Source organism: Spermophilus citellus (assembly GCF_964194105.1).
Source record: "Spermophilus citellus genome assembly, chromosome: 9".
In the NCBI taxonomy this organism is placed as follows: Eukaryota; Metazoa; Chordata; class Mammalia; order Rodentia; family Sciuridae; genus Spermophilus; species Spermophilus citellus.
Genome location: NC_138191.1, coordinates 57,485,750 through 57,505,038, shown reverse-complemented (window position 1 = coordinate 57,505,038; position 19,289 = coordinate 57,485,750). Strand labels below are relative to the sequence as shown.

At 42.5% G+C, this 19,289-nt stretch overlaps 1 protein-coding gene across 1 annotated transcript in view; it reads right to left on the bottom strand.

Annotated features, from left to right (window-relative positions):
- Positions 1-19,289, bottom strand: part of LOC308655317 (retinal-specific phospholipid-transporting ATPase ABCA4) — a 159,672-nt gene that overhangs the window by 85,737 nt on the left and 54,646 nt on the right. Inside the window, exons 14-17 of the mRNA XM_081305329.1 lie at positions 18,114-18,336; positions 14,656-14,877; positions 12,003-12,207; positions 1,226-1,291 (exon numbers count right to left, since the gene is read on the bottom strand). Of these exons, the coding sequence (XP_081161455.1) occupies positions 1,226-1,291; positions 12,003-12,207; positions 14,656-14,877; positions 18,114-18,336 (716 nt within the window). The remainder of the gene's footprint in view (positions 1-1,225; positions 1,292-12,002; positions 12,208-14,655; positions 14,878-18,113; positions 18,337-19,289) is intronic.

Here is a 19,289-nt window from a genome sequence, read left to right as displayed (position 1 = left end):
TGGGATTGGAGAAAGAGATAGGGGAATAAAGCCAAGTCCTGATATTCACGGACACTAAATATATTCCAGAAACACACTCCTGTGTTGAAAATTCCCCCTTATTATGGATTATAACTTTATTGTAGTAGAAATGTAAAGGTTAATAGATAGACAAGATGCATAAAACAATATAATGGGAAAATACTGGGCTGTCAAAATTTGGACCATTGGAAAGAAAGAAAGAAACAAAGAACACCAAAAAACTTACCAGGCCTTTTAATGTTCCTAGACAATTCCCTGGAGACAGCAAATATTGATCTTAGTACTTCAAGGATAACCCTGGTCTAGGCCCAATAAAGTGAAGGGCAGGTAGGTGAGCAACAAACACATTGGAAAGTATTTCCTTTGCTTCCAGAAACTCCCCAAATCTAGGGAAACTGTAGCACATAGCTGTAGAACTTCTCAGCCTTCTCAGAAACTCCAAAAGAGGCTGCACTTTTCTCTACTTCTAGAACTTTCTCCAGGATTCTGTTTTGTTCAGGATTAAAGTTAAATTTTATCTCAGGTCCATCATGGGCAAATGCCCTTTTAGCCTTCTTCCCCAACTGTAAGAAAGATCAACACTAGGAGAGCCTGGAAGTGTTTGCCTTGGAGATTGACAGCTCTGCCTCTGCCTTTGATGAGTTCTCAATTTGGAAGAATGAATTAATTTATATTTTGGAAATGTGGAAAGGAATCAGAAAGCAGAAAGGAGGCAGCAAAGGACAAATGTAGGGGTCCCTCCATGATTCCCTAGATTTCTGCTTTAAGCTGAGAAGTTGGAAAAGTTATTTGAACCCTGAAGTGGTATGGCCTTCTTATAATAGGGCATTTAATCCACTGGAATGAACTTGTTTGCCAATTCTCAGTCACTGGCCCAGTGATACAAAGGTGGGCTCCCATAGGCTGTGTTGCTAGGAGGTGGTAGAGATGGCTTAGCAGGAATCTCATCCTTGACAAAAAGGCTCATTTTTGACAACCCATGCACATCCCACATTAGCACAAGGAGCCAGTGTCAACAATTAAGGGTTTTTTTTTTGGGGGGGGCTGGGGGTATAGCTCAGTAGTAGGAGCACTTGCCTAGCATGTGTGAAGCACTGGGTTTGATTCTCAGCACCACATATAACTAAGTAAAACAAAGGTCCACTGACAACTAAAAAAAAATTTAAAAAGAGGGCTTTTTTGTTTTAATTTTTAAACAACTTACCTTCACCACCAAGCCAGTAAGACTCCTGTAGAAAGAAATACCAAGGAAGTGGGGTTCCATGGTCCCCTGAAAACAGAAAAGCAAATAAGAAACCCAAGTTAACTGCTATCTCACCCTACCACAGTTCTATAAGATCTAGAATGTATCTGTCTCCACCTCAAATTATAACTACAGATATTTATAGTTCACAAGCCATTATATAGCTATCCACAGGCTACCAGAAAGATTACTGCTTTCAACATGTTGTAATGCAAAAGGTCATGTTCTTTGGGTGTTACCAGCAACACTAATAGTGATGGTCTTGGCTGATATCAGTTTTCCAAGAAAACATTTTATTGAAGAATTCAGTCACATCAGCAGTTACCAGATAGCAGAAATGATGATAATCACTAACATTTGTTGGATACTTTCTCTGCATCAGGCCTTGCTATAAGCACTTTCAGTGTGTGAAATAATTTAATCCTCAAAACAACGCTAGAACATAGGTAGTAATATTATTCTTGTGGATACAGAAAATGAGGCTCTCTGAGTTTGAGCCATCTGCCCTGGGTCACAGGTAATTAAGCAGAAATGCAAGAATTCCAACACAGGCAATCTGGTTCTTTTTTTTTTATTTTTTATTTTTTTTATTGTTCGTCGTTCAAAACATTACATAGTTCTTAATATATCATATTTCACAGTTTGATTCAAGTGGGTTATGAACTCCCATTTTTACCCCATATACAGATTGCTGTATCACATCAGTTACACTTCCATTGATTTACATATTGCCATTCTAGTGACTGATGTATTCTGCTGTCTATCCTATTCTCTACTATCCCCCTTCCCCTCCCCTCCCCTCCCCTCCCCTTTTCTCTCTCTACCCCCTCTACTGTAAATCCTTTCCTCCACTTGTATTATTTTTCTCTTACCCCTCCTTTCCTCTTATATGTAATTTTGTATAACCATGAGGATCACCTTCCATTTCCATGCGATTTCCCTTCTCACTCCCTTTCCCTCCCACCTCTCATCCCTGTTTAATGTTAATCTTCTTCTCAAGCTCTTCGTCCCTACCCTGTCCTTGGTTACTCCCCTTATATCAAAGCAGTCATTTGGCATTTGTTTTTTAAGGATTGGCTAGCTTCACTTAGCATAATCTGCTCTAATGCCATCCATTTCCCTCCAAATTCTATGATTTTGTCATTTTTTAAAGCAGAGTAATACTCCATTGTGTATAAATGCCACATTTTTTTTATCCATTCATCTATTGAAGGGCATCTAGGTTGGTTCCACAATCTTGCTATCGTGAATTGTGCTGCTATGAACATCGATGTAGCAGTGTCCCTGTAGCATGCTCTTATTAGGTCTTTAGGGAATAGACCGAGAAGGGGAATAGCTGGGTCAAATGGTGGTTCCATTCCCAGCTTTCCAAGAAATCTCCATACTGCTTTCCAAATTGGCTGCACCAATTTGCAGTCCCACCAACAATGAACAAGTGTACCCTTTTCCCTGCATCCTCTCCAGCACTTGTTGTTGTTGGACTTCATAATGGCTGCCAATCTTACTGGAGTGAGATGGTATCTTAGGGTGGTTTTGATTTGCATTTCTCTGACTGCTAGCGATGGTGAGCATTTTTTCATGTACTTATTGATTGATTGTATGTCCTCCTCTGAGAAGTGTCTGTTCAGGTCCTTGGCCCATTTGTTGATTGGGTTATTTGTTATCTAATTGTCTAATTTTTTGAGTTCTTTGTATACTCTGGATATTAGAGCTCTATCTGAAGTGTGTGGAGTAAAGATTTGTTCCCAGGATGTAGGCTCCCTGTTTATCTCTCTTATTGTTTCTTTTGCTGAGAAAAAACTTTTTAGTTTGAGTAAGTCCCATTTGTTGATTCTAGTTGTTAACTCTTGCGCTATGGGTGTCCTATTGAGGAATTTGGAGCCCGACCCCACAGTATGTAGATCATAGCCAACTTTTTCTTCTATCAGACGCCATGTCTCTGATTTAATATCAAGTTCCTTGATCCATTTTGAGTTAAGTTTTGTGCATGGAGAGAGAAAGGGATTCAGTTTCATTTTGATGCAAATGGATTTCCAGTTTTCCCAACACCATTTGTTGAAGATGCTATCCTTCCTCCATTGCATGCTTTTAGCCCCTTTATCAAATATAAGATAGTTGTAGTTTTGTGGATTGGTTACTGTGTCCTCTATTCTGTACCATTGGTCCACCCGCCTGTTTTGGTACCAGTACCATGCTGTTTTTGTTACTATTGCTCTGTAGTATAGTTTGAAGTCTGGTATCGCTATACCGCCTGATTCACACTTCCTGCTTAGCATTGTTTTTGCTATTCTGGGTCTTTTATTATTCCATATGAATTTCATGATTCTTTTATCTATTTCTACAAGAAATGCTGTTGGGATTTTGATTGGCATAGCATTGAACTTATAGAGAACTTTTCGTAATATTGCCATTTTGATGATGTTAGTTCTGCCTATCCATGAACAGGGTATATTTTTCCATCTTCTGAGGTCTTCTTCTATATCTCTCTTTAGGGTTCTGTAGTTTTCATTGTATAGGTCTTTCACCTCTTTTGTTAGGTTGATTCCCAAGTATTTTATTTTTTGGGGGGATATTGTGAATGGAGTAGTTGTCCTCATTTCCGTTTCAGAGGATTTGTCGCTGATATACAGGAATGCATTTGATTTATGCGTGTTGATTTTATATCCTGACACTTTGCTGAATTCATTTATTAGCTCTAATAGTTTCTTTGTAGACCCTTTTGGGTCTGTTAGGTATAGAATCAAATCTGCAAATAGTGATAATTTAAGTTCTTCTTTTCCTATTTTTATGCCTTTAATTTCTTTCATCTGTCTAATTGCTCTGGCCAGTGTTTCGAGGACTATGTTGAACAGAAGTGGTGAGAGAGGGCATCCCTGTCTTGTACCAGATCTTAGAGGGAATGCCTTCAATTTTTCTCCATTCAGAATGATGCTGGCCTGTGGCTTATCATAGATTGCTTTTACAATGTTGAGGTATGATCCTCTTATCCCTAATTTTTCTAGTGTTTTGAACATAAAGGGATGCTGTACTTTGTCGAATGCTTTTTCTGCATCTATCGAGATGATCATATGGTTCTTATTTTTAAGTCTATTGATGTGGTGAATAACATTTATTGATTTCCGTATATTGAACCAGCCTTGCATCCCAGGGATGAATCCTACTTGATCATGGTGTACAATTTTTTTGATATGTTTTTGAATCCGATTCGCCAGAATTTTATTGAGGATTTTTGCATCTAGGTTCATTAGAGATATTGGTCTGTAGTTTTCTTTCTTTGAAGTGTCTCTGTCTGGTTTAGGCATCAGGGTGATGCTGGCCTTGTAGAATGTATTTGGAAGTTCTCCCTCTTTTTCTATTTCCTGAAATAGCTTGAAAAGTATTGGTGTTAGTTCCTCTTTAAAGGTTTTGTAAAACTCTGCTGTATACCCATCCGGTCCTGGGCTTTTCTTAGTTGGTAGTCTTTTGATGGTTTCTTCTATTTCCTCTATTGTTATTGGTCTGTTTAGGTTGTCTATATCTTCCTGACTCAATCTGGGCAGATCATATGACTTAAGAAATTTATCTATGCCTTCACTATCTTCTATTTTATTGGAGTATAAGGATTCAAAATAATTTCTGATTATCTTCTATATTTCTGAAGTGTCTGTTGTGATATTGCCTTTTTCATCCCGTATGCTAATAATTTGGGTTCTCTCTCTTCTTCTCTTCGTTAGCATGGCTAAGGGTCTGTCGATTTTATTTATTTTTTCAAAGAACCAACTTTTAGTTTTGTCAATTTTTTCAATTGTTTCTTTTGTTTCGATTTCATTAATTTCAGCTCTGATTTTAATTATTTCTTGCCTTCTACTTCTTTTGCTGTTGTTTTGCTCTTCTTTTTCTAGGATTTTGAGATGAAGTTTGAGATCATTTATTTGTTGGTTTTTTCTTTTTTTAAGGAATGAGCTCCAAGCAATGAATTTTCCTCTTAGAACTGCTTTCAATGTGTCCCATAGATTCTGATATGTTGTGTCTGTGTTTTCATTTAACTCTAAGAAGTTTTTAATTTCCTCCTTAATGTCTTCTATAACCCATTGATCATTCAGTAACCTATTGTTCATTCTCCAAGTGATGCATGATTTTTCCTTTCTTCTTTTATCGTTGATTTTCAGTTTCATTCCATTATGATCAGATAAGATGCATGGTATTATCTCTACTCCTTTATATTGTCTAAGAGTTGCCCTGTGACATAATATATGATCTATTTTTGAGAAGGATCCATGTGATGCTGAGAAAAAAGTGTAACTACTTGATGTTGGGTGGTATATTCTATATATGTCAATTAAGTCTAGGTTGTTAATTGTGTTATTGAGTTCTATAGTTTCCTTATTTAACTTTTGCTTGGAAGATCTGTCCAGTGGTGAGAGAGGTGTGTTGAAGTCTCCCATTATTATTGTATGGTGGTCTATTAGACTCTTGAACTTGAGAAGAGTTTGCTTGATGAACATAGCTGCACCATTGTTTGGGGCATATATATTTATGATTGGTATGTCTTGTTGGTGTATGGTTCCCTTGAGCAGTATGCAGTGTCCCTCTTTATCCCTTTTGATTAACTTTGGCTTGAAATCTATTTTATTTGATATGAGTATGGACACTCCTGCTTGTTTCCGCAGTCCATATGAGTGGAATGATTTTTCCCAACCTTTCACCTTCAGTCTATGTATATCTTTTCCTATCAAATGCGTCTCCTGTAGGCAGCATATTGTTGGGTCTTGTTTTGTGATCCATTCAACTAGCCTGTGTCTCTTAATTGGTGAGTTTAAGCCATTAACATTTAGAGTTATTATTGAGATATGGTTTGTTCCTCCAGCCATATTTGTTTATTAATGTTACTAAACCTGATTTGTTTTCCTCTTTGATTACTTTCCCCCCTTTACTGTCCTACCTCCCACTGTTGGTTTTCAATGTTATTTTCCATTTCCTCTTCCTGTAATGTTTTGCCAAGGATTTTTTGAAGAGATGGTTTTCTAGCTGCGAATTCTTTTAACTTTTGTTTATCGTGGAAGGTTTTAATTTCATCTTCCATCCTGAAGCTTAATTTCTCCGGATACACGATTCTTGGTTGGAACCCATTTTCTTTCAATGTTTGAAATATGTTATTCCAGGATCTTCTAGCTTTCAGAATCTGTGTTGAGAGATCAGCTGTTATCCTGATTGGTTTACCCCTAAATGTAATCTGCTTCCTTTCTCTTATAGCTTTTAAAATTCTCTCCTTATTCTGTATGTTGGGCATCTTCATTATAATGTGTCTAGGTGTGGATCTCTTATGATTTTGCACATTCGGCGTCCTGTAGGCTTCTAGGATTTGGGATTCTGTTTCATTCTTCAGGTCTGGGAAGTTTTCTCGTATTATTTCATTGACTAGATTGTTTATTCCTTTGGTTTGGAGCTCTGTGCCTTCCTGTATCCCAATGACTCTTAAGTTTGGTCTTTTAATGTTATCCCATATTTCTTGGATGTTCTGCTCATGGTTTCTTAGCAGACTTGCTGAGCTGTGTATGTTCTTTTCAAGTTGAAATACTTTGTCTTCATTGTCTGATGTTCTATCTTCTAAGTGATCTACTCTGCTGGTAGTATTGTCAATTGAGTTTTTAAGTTGGTTTATTGCTTCCTGCATTTCTAGGATTTCTATTTGTTTGTTTTTTATTACCTCTATCTCCCTGTGAAATTGATCTTTTACTTCCTGTATTTGTTTATGTAGTTCCTTGTCAAAGTGATCTTTCATTGTCTGATTTTGCTGTCTCATGTCTTCCTTGAGACTCCAGATCATCTGAAGCATGCATATCCTGAACTCTTTATCTGACATTCCATCTGTTGCAGCTATTACCTCTTCTAAAGTTGAGTTGACCTGCATTGCTTGTGGTCCTTTCTTTCCTTGTCTTTTCATACTGCTCGCGTTTCTTTCTGCTTGGTGAAACTGTTGTGTTTTTGAAATTTTCCCCCTATTTATTTATATTGCTCTTGTATAGTTGGGAGATCTCCCTTGCAGAGCAGGTAGTGGCTGTGCTCCTCCTCTAATTAGGGTGATCTATCTACCACGCTGGTTGGTCGCAGGTCTGCCCACCCTGCGGGCGCGGGTGGCAGCTCTGCCCTGCCCCCACTCCAATTGTGGTGATGTAACTACCACGCCCTCGGGTCGTTGGTCCTGATCCGGATGTGGGCGGCAGCTCTGCTCCGCCCCTACTCCAATTGGTGTGACGTGTCTACCACGCTGGTCGGCCTCTAAGCCTGTTCCGCCGGTGGGTCGCAGTTCTGCCTACCTTGCGGGCTCGGGCAGCAGTTCTGCTCAGCCCCCACTCCCAGTGGGGGTACCTGACTGCCTCTCCAACGGGTCTCTGGGCCTTTTCCGGACACAGGTGGCGGCTCTGCTCCACCCCCACTCCAACCAGTGTGACATGACTGCCTCGGTGCTACTTGTCCACCACACTGGCAGGCTGCCGGGCCTGTCCTCCAGTGGGTCGCAGGTCTGCCTACCTTTCAGGCTCAGACGGCGGCTCTGCACAGCCCCCACTCCAAATGGGGTGATTTGGCTACCGCGCCATCGGGTCACTGGTCCTGTTCCAGGCGAGGGCGGCTACTCTCCTCGGCCCCAGCTGCAGTTGAGGTGTCGTGATACCACGCCGGCGGGTCATTTGGCCTGCTCTGGGCGCAGGCGGCAGCTCCACTCTGCCCCCCAGACCCCCACAGCACCCAGCAGGACCCGGACCGAGAAGCAGTCCCTGCAGGTTCCCAGCCCTGGGCCAAAGCAGCTTCGGGAACCAGAACCTGGCCTCTCTGATCCCGGCCACGCTCCGCTAGGAGCAGGCTCCACAGAGCGACCCCCGCGGGTTCCCCAGCCCCAGGCCAAAGCAGCCCCGGGAGCCCGAGCCCGGCCGCTCCAAATTCTCCCAGCTCAGTGCACGCTCCGCTAGGAGCAGGCCCAAAGACGCAGTCCCCGCGGGCTCCCCAGCCCCGGGCCAAAACTGTTCCAGGAGTCAGAGCCCAGCCGCCCCTCAGCGCACGTTCCACTTGGAGCTGGCCTTAGCACGCAGTCCCCGCAGGTTCCCCAGCCCTGGGCCAAAGCAGCCCGGGGAACCAGAATCCGGCTGCTCAAAGCCCGGGGCACGCCTTGCCAGGAGCGAGCCCCGAGGAGTATTCTCTTCAGGTTCTCCAGCCCCGAGCCTGAGCGATCTGTCTGTGAGACGCAGGCAAATACCAGCCTGAAATCACCTGTTCTGTAGTTGAATGAGCTCAGTATAAAACAGGGATGATTACATCAGCTCTCCAAGATGGCGGCTGCTGTCCTCCTCCGTGGTCCGACCGGTGTCGAGAACCGAACTGGACCGCTTCTCTCCTTTGTCTCAAAGCCGGAACTCAGCACCAAGCACGGCCATTGCACCGCTGGCAGGAGCCCCAAGAATCCGCATCGCTGTACTCCCGCTCCGGTACCTCGCCGCTACCCAGTGCACGCCGCAGACTCCATCCGCGGGGCGGTCCGCCGACCAGGCTCTGCTACCCTCTGTGCGGAGAAATCGCCCGTGACTGAGCCCCCGCAGCCGAACCCCGCGTGATGTAAATCCGTCCTCTAGATTCTGGAGCACCTCAATTTCACTGGAAATTCCCAACAAGGTAGCCTTCAGCCGTTTCACCTTTTCTTTCTCCCGCACAGTGACGCGGCGCACTGGGGTGATGCACTCCCATCACCGCCATCTTCCCTTCTTCGCAATCTGGTTCTAACATCACTGTTTCAAGCCCTCGTTCTACTGGATCCAGCTGGGGTTCAAGGAAAAGACTCCCAAATTTCTAGTCCAGTTTTTGTTGCAACTTTTGCTCCCTACAAAATGTTGGTTTTGTAAGAACACTGTCCTTGCTTTTTAAATAGCTGTTGTGGGTCATTATTTTCCCCCCACTGAACTGTAAATTCCTCAGGGCAGGCCTGGGTCTATCTTTGCCACCCCTTAATTCCCAGAACCTGCTGGAACTCACACAAAGGTGCTGCATAGTAAATAGTTGTTGACCAAACAAACTATTTAGCTTGGCTAAAACCAAGCTCTTGAATTATGCAGAATTTCAAAGTACATTTCCTTCTACCAGCACAGGAGATATAAGAAACAGATGATCAAGTTCAAGATCTTGCTTGGGTCACTGCCATGGGTTGAACTGTCTCCCTCTCCAAAAGATAAGTTGGAGTCAGTGGTATTATATATAATATCTTGGTCTTAGTCCCTAATTCCTGTGCAGGGCACAGGGCTCCTAAAACCCTTGACATTTCCTGAGTGATAGGAGTGTGTTCTGTTATTTATGGACTCCTTTTCTCAATGTACCCGAGTTATTGTTAATGAGGTGACTCATTCAGGGTAAGGCAGGATGGAAACTGGTTATCAGAAAGAACAAACTTGTGAAGAGACAAACTTTTAGCCCTAACCTCTGACTTGTGGGGAGAAAGAGCTCTGCAGATTGAGGTAAAAATTCTTGATTAGGACTTGGAGAGCATCCAGGATGGCAAGCACATTTTGGTGCAGGGAGGGTTTTGGGCACAGAGAAGACATGGAAACCCCCACTGTGGCCTTATGCATCTCTTCTATTGGCTGTTCCTGAGTTTAATGCTCTATAAAAGTTGTCATTGAAATTAGGACACTATGGCAAAATGTGGCTATCCTGGTATTGCCTTTGCCCTTGATGTCTGGACTAAGGGAACTCTTGTGAACTGAGCCTGTGGCATCTTTGCTAATTCTGGATACTGTTAGAACTGGGTTGAATGGTTAGTGTCAGAGAATTGGTTGGTGTCTGAAAAAAAAACAAAAACACATTTGGTGTTAGAGCAGTGTTGAAATAAAGACACCAAATTCCAACCCCATATATCTCAGAAAATGATGTCACGTGGAAATGGGTTTTTGTAGATGTGTTCAGTTAAATTGAATGAGGTCACACTGGAGTAGGGTGGGCCCCCATCTAATATGACTGGTTTATAAGAAGATAGCCAAGTAAAGGCAGACATACATGTGAAGATGGAAGACTCAAGTGATGTATCTCTGAGCAAGAAGAGGCAGAATACTGAAAAACCTGCAGAAGCTCATTTCAGGCAAGGAAAGATCCTTCACTTATAGGTTTTGGAGGGAACATGGCTGTGCTTTGGTTTTGGACAGTGAGATGCCAATTTCTACTGTCTTAAGCCACCCCCCTTTTTTTTTAGTGATGTATTCTTTTTTTTTAAGAGAGATATAAAGAGAAAGAGAAAGAGAGAGAGAGAGAGAGAGAGAGAGAGAGAGAGAGAGAGAGAGAAAGAGAGAGAATTTTTTTAATATTTATTTTTTAGTTTTTGGCAGACACAACATCTTTGTTTTATATGTGGTGCTGAGGATCGAATCTGGGCCACACGCATGCCACACGAGCCACATCCCCAGCCCCTTAAGCCACCCATTTTTGTATTTTAGTATGACAGCTCTAGGAAACGAATATACATTCAAGCCCAGGCCTCTGGACTCAGCCTAGCCATCTTTCTCCCATTTAAGTTTGCTGCCTACTAATTTTTGCCAACAAAGGCTGCTTTGAGATAATCTGAGAATCATGAGCTTGTCTCTCCCCAGGGACCAGAACCCACCTCACCCTCCCCTACCTGCTCTCGGTCACAGCATCAAACATCAGACCCAGCTACCATAGCGCAAGGAAGATATTCTCAAGGTATAGGAAATGCTAATTTGAAGGAAAATCTGATTTAATATAAAACTGTGGAAATATACAATTTTGTTTCAGGAGCTGATTTTTCATGCTACAGATTAATTAGATATTTATTCAGTGTCAAGCACTACAAAATATCAGGCACTATTCTGGGCACAAGTACTGTCACAAAGATCAAAACAGCTCAAGTGCCTGCTTTCATGGGCTTAAATTCTCCTAAGTGTAGAGAGTCAAATATGATATGTCAACATTACAAGATCATTGTAATGTTTTGAGCAACTAATAAAAAATTTAAAAAAGATATATCAGGTGGTGATAATCATTTCCCAAGATAAAGTAGAATATGGGGAGGTAGGCACAGAAGGAATGTTGTTTATATAGTGATAGATATCATTAGTCTGGAAAGATCCTTGTAATGAGGAGACATCTGAACAGAGACCTGAACAAAATGAGGAAATGAGCCTGCAGGTATGAGGGAGAGAGAGAAACATCTCCTGGCATTGAGAAGAGCAGGTGCAAAGGCCTGCAGAAGAAGTATACTTAGGGTGAGACCATTCAATGGGGAGGCTAATGCATCTGGAGAAGAGAAACGTGAGGGAGAAGGGAAGGACAGGAGATGAGAAAGATCACTAGAGCCAGATAATAAGCATGGGCTAGGTCAGAGTTGGGACATTGGGTTTTACTCTGAAATGAGAGAAAAGCCACTGGAGGGATGTGAACAGAGAGGGTTGACACCATCTGACCCAGATTCTGAAAAGTTCTATCTGAATACAATTTAGAGAACACAATGGTAGGAGGTAATGGTGGAAGAAGGAGGTTTGGACTGAGACAGTGGTGACATGAAACAGATTCTGGATCTATTTCTAAAGTAGAGCCAACCGAATTTGCTGGTGTATCTTTGGCTTCTAGATTTAAGTTTTAAATGCTGGTTCTGGAGCCCAAATTCAAAGATCTAAGAAGACATAAAATTTAAACTAGATGGATGAGTGAGAGCTGGGAATCTGAAGAACACAATCACCTTTATCCTAGGGAGGGAGACACCTACCTGGAAACACCTGGTCAAGGTACCAGGCAAGCAAGCCATATATAGCAGCATCAAGGAGCATCATCTTCATGGACAGCAGGAAACTATACCCATCCCCTTCCACGGGACTGTTCCCAATGTTGTTCCACTGCAGCCCCAGGCCTTGCTCTTCAAAGCGAACCAGGTACTCAGTGCCAAACCCAAACGCCACAGGGGACAGCAGGCTCTGCAGTGGGGTAAACAGGATGGAAAAGACAAGCAGAGGGTCTTTTACCCAACCCACCAGCACCCAGAAGCCCGCATACAGGAGGAGTGCCAAAAGAGGGTTCACACTGTGTCTGAATATTAGGCCAGTCAGGGAGGGGTTACGGTGGTTTTCCCATAGGTGAGAATTCTGGGAATGCTTCTCAGGCCTCAGAGACCCCTGCCCAATATCCACTGGGCCATGCTCATCTGTTCAATGGAACATAGTCATGTTGTAGTGCAATGGGGAGACAAAGAAATGTCACACAGCATAACACACCACAGAACCAATAGCTCTCATGTTCTTCCCTATCTGTTCCTCCTTTCCTTTCTATTTTGGAGAAAACCCACATGGTTCTGGGTAGAACAAAGATGCTAACTTGAGCTGTGTTATGACAATCCCACTGGAAGAGTCTGTAGTGGCACCTCCTCCACAGAAAATCTTAATTAAGCTTCTCCAGAAATCTTCATCATAATTGATTTTAGGACTATCAGCAAACGAGTCTCTACAAAAGAGTTCAATATAGTTAAACTTCCTATTTTCCTGTTGTTCTATTTTATTTGGCCACTGGCCTGGAAGAGATCAGCATTTCAGGTGCTGAGTGCTACTTTTCCTAGTTTTTCACAAACATTTATCCAGTATAATAGTTTGTAAAAGTGTGTTTGCAAATGCAAAATGTGATTTAAAAAAAAAAAGACAAATCGTTTAACAAGGCCTCTGGCCTTGAGCTGGAGCCTTACATTTCTAAGATAAGTTACCAATTGGGCTCCATGGTAACAGCTGGCAGGGGCAGGAAAGAAAGGGGAGAAGAAGCTCTCCCCTTCTCAGGCAATGTCCTTGAAGAATTAACTTGCCCACAACAGTTAAAGAAAAAGCTGCTTTTAAATGAACTTCTGAGCTCCTCCCCTTATACACTAGGTGTAAAGTTCTGAAACTACCTGAACTTGGGGTTCAGGGGATTAATTGATTACAGCAAAAGTTGTATGCTCTGAATCTGGCTGCAGCCAAATAAAACTATTTCCGGCTACCTTTGGTGCTCTGCCTTGTCTGTCCCCTATAAGAAGTTCACAAAGCCATCAGTTTCCTGGGGCAAGGAATGGTCTTGTGGCCTCCTGAGATTACATGGACATTTCCCATCTCCAGACTGAAGATTAGAATTTATTTAGGTTCTCTGACCAAAGAACAAGTCAACTGAACAGGTGAAATGTAGAAACAAATATGAAGAGCAAGTTCCTCAGCCAAGTCCTCAATGGTGGTCCCTGACATGACAAAGCATGTGCAGAAGAATTTGCTACCCTCATTTGCTACCCCTCTGTGCTCAGAGGTCTCCCTGTAGTTTGGACGTCCTTGGAGAGATTGCAGGGTGTCTTTCTGCGAAAAGGAGAGATTCTCTAGTTCTATGTCTACATAAAGCACTTTAAAAAAACATCTCAGCCCAGTTCTTGTCCACACAGTTGTCAGATCTATAACTTCCCATGGATCCACATTCCCAAGATGCTGGCTTGGCCTCAAAAATACTGTCTGACTAACCACCGCATACCAAAGCAGCTCAGCTTTGCCCTCAGGCTGATGCAGGATTTCTACCACTACACTGTGATCATTTTAGAAAATTGGGAGCTATATATAGCAGCAACCAACTGCTTATTTAACATGAGAAATAAAAGGCAGATGCCCTGGCAGCTCTGTAGCCAAATGAGTTTGTGTTATGAGAACAAGTTCTGCTAAAGAGAGGCAGGCAGTAGTCCTCTCTTGACTGACAGCACAGAGACAGGGAGATTCTGGAGGACAAGGAAAACTGCACCCTCCAGGACTGAGGCTGATTAGTCTGGGCTAATGAGAGGGTAGAAATGGCCCATTTTAAAACAATTAGAGAAAAGATCAGTGTTAGTTTGGGAATTCTGAACTAAGAGGTCTCTCAGGCAGTCAAAAGTCAATTTCAGGAGCCTGACTCTGGGGGTTCATTTCTGCATCAATTTTGCATGCACTGGGGAGCATGTCAAAGATACTTGTAGAACCAGTTTGATCCAAGTTCTTTTGGAGCAGGAAAAGCCCCTTTTAGATAATGAAAACATCTTTCTGAACAGTGAAGGTTTAGCTCCCCCGTTTCTGATTCTTCTCAAACAGTAAGAAAAGGAAAGTGAGTGAAATGATCACCTGGTTTTCCTCTCACTTGTAAATAAAGGGGACCATGGGCTGAACTGGCTTTTCATGGACTTTTAGGGCAGATTAATCAAGTAGGATTGGTGAGGAGGGACCCTTAGGGAGGGCATGGTGGCAATTACTGGTACTCTTGCCCCTGCACTTTGAGCTTTACATTAACCTTTTTAGTCTTTGGAGCCAAAAGGTAAAGCAGACTTCCTCAGAGAGCAGGCTGGGCTGCTACAGACCCTCCAGGGGCAATACATGCCAGGGTGAGCCCCAGGCTCTCACCACAGCCTTCTTCAGCTCGGCGGTCATTCGGTCCTGCCAGGCAAAGCACAGGATGTGCGGCAAATAGAGGGTGAAGTAGATGACACCACTGCAGGCTGCTGCCAGGCTGGCCTTGGAGAAGAAGGTGCTGAGCAGGAAGCACTGCATGATCGTGGCAGTGGAGAAGGTCAACAGGAACAGGAAGATAATGAACGGATTGCTGTAATGTAGGATTCTTCCATGCTGAAACCAAAGAGGTCTTGGGTCAGTAATTGCCACGGGTGCCATCCCATTCAGGGGTGACCTGTGTGCAGTGATGCCAAGGCCTCCAGAGCCTCTGCCCAGGAGGGGTCTCTCCCCTGTGCCTGTTTTTAGTGCCTACATTTCCACAACTCACCCTCTATTTGCAGAGTTCCTTAATCTCAAATATGCCATTTCCCCTGGGAGGGGTGCCACATTAGGCTGCCTCTCAGTCATGGGCAGTGCTACAGAAAATTAACTGAGAGATCATTAGGCTGAGCTGGCTCCAGTGTTTCGGATTTCTATATAAGCAAACCAATCCAAGTAAGTGACCCTTACTCCAAGTAAGGGTCACTTAATCAGAAATTGTCAACTACCTTCTTTCTAGGGACTTTAACCAATCGAATATTTTCTTTTTCTATGTCTTGTTCCCCATCTCTTGAGTGGAGCCCTGATTCACTGAGGAATTACTGTTTGCTCAAATAAACTCTTAAAATTTTAATGTGCTTAAGTTTATCACTTAGTGGCAATTATTATAGGTTAAGTAAGCAAATCCCAGGTGCAAAGGGGATAGTGTGGAGAAACATGCTACAGCAAGGGAAGAAGACCTGGGTCAGGGTGCTTGAGGCACCAACAGCACCCTGGAGGAACTAAGAAGATGAGGACAGAGAGGGAGTGGGAAGACCACTCAAAACAAGCTTTGATATTTTTCCGGGGCCTGGCCTGCTGACTGGACCATTTGTACTTGTATCTGAGGTTTGCCACACACATATGTGAAATGTCAGTAATGAATCTAGATCACTTGGAAGTGGATGGGCCCTCCCCATTCATGATTATCATACAAATACTTTTCACAGAACTTGCTTGCAGTATTCAGTATCTCTCACATTGGTCATGTAGAAAATAGGAGCAAACTAGCAACTCTCACTAAGTGAGTTACTGCCCAGTCACATTATAAGGCTAGATGTTTAAATGTACTAGACTTTCTTCACTGTTCTTCACTATAGCAACCTATGAGGAGTTTAACCCTTTGGATATAGCTCCACAAATAGATGATCCTGTGCTTTTCTCAGGAATACAAATGAACAAATGGGTTCATCTCATAAATTAATTCTGGTCTATTTGTGGTGGTTCCAAGAAGCCCTGGGTTCTTCTCAGTAGACAAGAGAGACCAATCAGCAGTATCTGTCATGAACATGGAAGAGTTGAGTGGAACAGGTGTGCCTCTTACTGCTGTGGCCACCATTTCTCCTTCATGTCCTTAAGCCTATTGGGCACTAAAGGAAGAGATTGAAAAAAAGAGGTGTGTGTAGCAAAGGAAGGTGGAAGAGAGCTGTGCTTAATTAGAACAAATGTCTGAGGAAGTCTAAATAAAAATCAAAATTAGGACTCAACACCCCTGATTTTATGTGTCAACAGTACTCCACATCACACTAGAAAGCGCCACGCCCTTTCTTTAATCACATGCAAAAGTAAGTCTATGGCCCAACATGCGGCTTTTGACTACAAGAATTTTAGGACAGTTGTTTCTGTTCTTAGAAGAATGAAATCAATTTCTTGTCCCAGCCCAAAGCAAAATCCCTCAAACACCAGGCTGTGTAATTTCTCACTGACTTCAGCCAGGGATGTAAGTCATTTGGCCAACACTACTATTTCACTGGCTTTGACTTTTACCAATGATCACTGTTTTATGTTGTTGTTCCTAGCAGCTTGCATAATAATGGAACCTTCCATTGTCCTTGCTTCCAGCTTCTTTCCTGAGTTGTTGAGTTGGGGAGGAAGGAACAAGGGAAGATGGGAAAGTCATTCAAAAGAAAACCCTACTTTGGTGTAGAATGCTCAGCTTATCACTGGAGTAATAATCACTGATTCTCACAGGGAGGAACCTTTGTGCTAGAAACTCTTCACAACCATTCTTTACCTCATGTCCTCAAATCTTTGAAGTCCAAATGGTCCATTCTTAGGAAGGCAGATCTCCATGTCAGTTATTAGCAACAAGTCAGGCAAAGCCTCACAGGTATTCAGTCAGATGTTTACATATTGACTCCTTTAGTTCTTTTTTTTTTTTTAATATTTATTGTTTTGGTTGTAGTTGGACATATACCTTTATTTTACTTATTTATTTTTTTATGTGGTGCTGAGCATTGAACCCAGGGCTTTGCAAGTGCTAGATGAGCACTCTCCCCTGAGCCACAACCCCAGCCCCTGACTCCTTTAGTTCTGAGAACACAAATTATCTTGCACTGGGGAATAAACAGACCCAGGGATGAGATAAAAGAAGTTGCTGACAAGTTGGTCTCCTCATCTCTGTAGTGCTCTGGTCCCATTTGCAAATTTAAAGCCACATCCAGGTGGAATCAGGTTGTTTGAGATTGACTTTTATCTACCTTAGCACTGGTTTTCATTCAACTTTAGCATTGTGTAAGGCCATAGCTCACTGGATTACAATGTAACACTATAAAACAAAATCCCCGAGATTTAGGAATTTTATTATAAAGAGAATGGACAGGATTCTTGTTTAAATGGATATGTTAGTTGGATGGGATATATGATGGAACATTCTTGGATCAGGGAGATTCCAGGTGTGGTCCAGTATGGGATGGGAGACACTCAACAAGTCTGTGGATCACTACACTATTGCATAGTGCAGAGAAACACTCACTACAAGATCGTGAAGATTTTTTTTTTTTGAGCCACTACCCCAGTCCCCAAATACCATCCTTTAAAGCAGAGATGTTTTGATGATTTTATAGGGAGCACATTTTTTTAAAAAATTTTGTGAAGCCATGAGTGTTCTAGCCATGATGATGATTAATAAATAGTCCAGGGCCCTTGCACTAATACCACTGAAAGGGCATTTCACTTTCAGCTATAGCCAGTTGTTGGAATGATAATCTCAGAAAAAAATTACTGAACTCATTCTATGTGTGCAAAGAGAACACCCTTTTGAACACATAATCACCCTGTGCTGGGTTCTCTTAATAGCAGCCTCTCCAGAGAGGCATGGAATGGGGCTGGAAAATCTTGTGTAGACAGGGGCAGGAAGGTGTCATGATACACTCCTTGAGGGAGGCTTTCTCTCTCTGAGAATCTTCTACCTTGCCTGAAAGGACTGGGAAGCTGGATATCATGCTATCCTTGGTAGCCAGATGACTAATAGGCGCAAGTTCATTAACAGGAGGAAAGGTGTAAGGAACAAAATTGTTTACAAATTTCTAGGCCTTTTCCATTTGGCTTACCATGATGAATATCATCAGGAGAAAGATGCTCATGGACATGATAGAGAAGCTGTCCAGGAACCAGGTACACCAAATCACTGCATTGTAGACACCCTGGTTTTTCAATGTTTCCTTCAGCCTCAACTCCTTTTCCAAAACGATGCCCTTTACAGTCATGGAGACGGAGTAGATCCATGCCAGCACCATGAAGATAGGGAAACAGCGGTTCAGGATGATCATAAAACTAAAGGAAGAGGAGAGAGGCAGAATAATAGAGTATCCTGTATCTGATGGAGATAGAGTAAATACTTGTAGAAGGAATAGAGTAAAAAGGAAGAAGAAAAAAATCTCCATTGGGCATTCAGTGGGCTGGATCCTTTAATAATTCCATATGTTCCCTGAAGCATTACTTTCTCTTTTAAGAAAGACAGTGGCTTTCTGGTTACCTGTAGATAAACAGTCTACAGGTAAATGGGTAAGTAAATCACATATATATGTTACATAATATAGATCTAGATCTTCCCTGTAAGGACTAATGGGAAAAGATTTGATGATGTAGGCTGTGATTGGAAGAGAGAGGTACATGTAAACTGGCAATGAAGCCCAGGAGGGTGGAGCACAACCAAGGGGAACTGAAGGAGGTGAGATGGACAATTGGGCTCTCCAGGGAAGTCAGTCAGCCCTGCGCTGTCTGCCTGAAAGGTTATATTCTAGTTTATCTTAGTAATGGGGAAAGAGGAACAAATATAACCAATCAGTGTGGCCTTTTTGGATGGCAGTTGACCAATCAATAAATCAGTGATCCAATAGCCACTGATTCTACCAGCCATGCAGAGATAGATTCTTGAATATATACTCCAGCAAGCAAGATAAATTTGCTATATTGGAATTATTTTCACATGTTTCTCTGTGTGTAACATTCTAGAAAAGCCTTTGGGATTATTATTATTGAAAACTGTTGGGTGTTGACACAAGAAAGGCCTGATTCCAGGGTACATGTGTTTCACTTAAAACGGCCCCAGGGAGAGAATCATGCATTCATAAAGCATGCGCATTCAGGAATGGCCACCAGAGGACTCTCCCATACTGAATGACCCCAAACTCAATGTCACCCCACACCCACCCATTTTCCATTCTGATCCTAAAAGTGGACCCACGCTTTTGCCCTTGGCTCTACTTCCCATCTCTGCCTTTTGT